Source organism: Propithecus coquereli, unplaced genomic scaffold (genome assembly GCF_000956105.1).
Source record: "Propithecus coquereli isolate 6110/MARCELLA unplaced genomic scaffold, Pcoq_1.0 Scaffold4, whole genome shotgun sequence".
Taxonomy (NCBI): Eukaryota; Metazoa; Chordata; class Mammalia; order Primates; family Indriidae; genus Propithecus; species Propithecus coquereli.
Window position 1 is genome coordinate 7,954,691 of NW_012149729.1, and position 1,815 is coordinate 7,956,505.

At 31.1% G+C, this 1,815-nt stretch overlaps 1 protein-coding gene across 1 annotated transcript in view; it reads right to left on the bottom strand.

Moving 5' to 3' along the window:
- CAPZA2 (capping protein (actin filament) muscle Z-line, alpha 2) overlaps positions 1-1,815 on the bottom strand; it is a 45,437-nt gene that overhangs the window by 20,363 nt on the left and 23,259 nt on the right. Inside the window, exon 3 of the mRNA XM_012652777.1 lies at positions 847-898. Within this exon, the coding sequence (XP_012508231.1) occupies positions 847-898 (52 nt within the window). The remainder of the gene's footprint in view (positions 1-846; positions 899-1,815) is intronic.

Consider the following 1,815-nt stretch of genomic DNA (forward strand, 5'->3'; position numbering starts at 1 on the left):
AATTAAGAAGCAAGAAATACTTCCACCTTCATTAGCATTAATCATAAAGGCCAGATTTATTTTATAAAGACTTCCATGTTACAAAAATAGAATTAGAAAAAATTTCCCCTATTAGTCAGGATTTCACATATTGGGTAGTATATTAAGATGAAAAGAAGCTGACTAAATGGATACTAAATATCTTTTGTAAGGTGCCTAAAAATCTGTATAATTTCATCATTTTCAAATGAGTAATGGAGTTGGTTAGCCTAAAATATGGGTCTCCAAACCACATTTTGGGAGATAGGAGTAGGGAAAGAATCAATTATTTCTCTGAAATCCTAGGACAGTTGTGGAAAGTCATGGCTCTGGTCACTGGTCCAAAGATGATGTATTAGGATTTGGAACTGCCTAGTTCTTTGAATCATTCAAAAATTCAGTGAACATTTATATGTCAGGTACTACGTTAGGTATTCAGGGGTGAATAAAGCAAACTCCCAACCCTCAAAGATCTCAAAATCTCTTGGGGTCAAACATATAATAAAAAGCAAAACCTACATAAAATTAAAGCATTCATAATTTCAAAAATAATTTTACCCAACTTTGCAAACGTCAAAATGTAGCATTAACTAAGAATATAAGCCACTGCTAAACAAAAAAACAATGAATAGAGAATTTCATGTTATAGTTTTATCTCTAAGTTCCTCCGTGATCAAATTAGTTCTCTTCTAGCCTAGTGCATATACAGCATATATATTAATATATTTGAACTTGATATGTCAGAGATTAGTGCTTCAAAACCACTTTTAAAAAATCTTTTCTTTCCCGTGTCATTTTAGTTGTGTTAGTATAATAAATAATACTTACTGGGCTGCTCCTTCCCTGAGAAGATTATCATTATTAAGCAGTAACCGAACATCTGCAAAACAAATATTGTTTTCTATATTACTATTTTTCTGTTTGAGGAATGTAATGAATGCAGATTGTTTCAGTCATGTATTAACAACCCCCACTCCAAATGCAAGCAAAATCAAAATATCACTCTCATGACCAAAATAACCACAAGCACCACATGATGGTATTTAAAATTAAAAGGAAAAAAAAAGATTTTTGTTAGGAAATAAAGGGAATGAATAGAAATATGCCATTTCATACCCTGAATAGGCAGTGCAGGCAGACTGTAATGTATGTCCAAAAAACTAAAGATAAAAGCTACCCCAGAAAGATAGTGTGATAAGATCTGCAGAAAAGATTTAGGATTATGCCTCTTAGTATGACAATACAATCATTAGTTCAAATGAATTTGCTCTACAGAAAAAGCGATCAGCCAAGAAACAGTTTGTGAGCAGAGCCCGGATGGAGGCATTTCTGTCCTTAGCTCATGTTCAAGCAACAGATGAATAACTCTGCTTTGATTTAGTGATCTGACTTTGGTTGATTCTTAATTCCATCCTAATTTTAGACTTAATTTTCACGTAGACAGTTGGCTATTAATTGTTAACATGACTTCAAAATTTTCATTTGAAAATCCAAGCACTTTGTAAAACATAAAAGAAAAAAATCACAGATAATTTCATCAAAAACCAAAATTCTATTCTAGTCTTTGTGTATTTTCTTTCATTATTTTTCCTAAGCACTTGGGTATTTTATGTAGTTGCTATTGTAAAGTACATAAAACAATGTATTCTAATTTTTTTTCATTAGATGAAAATAACCAACCTAAATATCTTCCATTAAGAAACTACTTAAATATAAGACTATAGTTCTTATTTATAAGTGTGAAATTAGGCAGCCATTAAAAATTACATACATATATGTTTGTCAACATGGAAATAC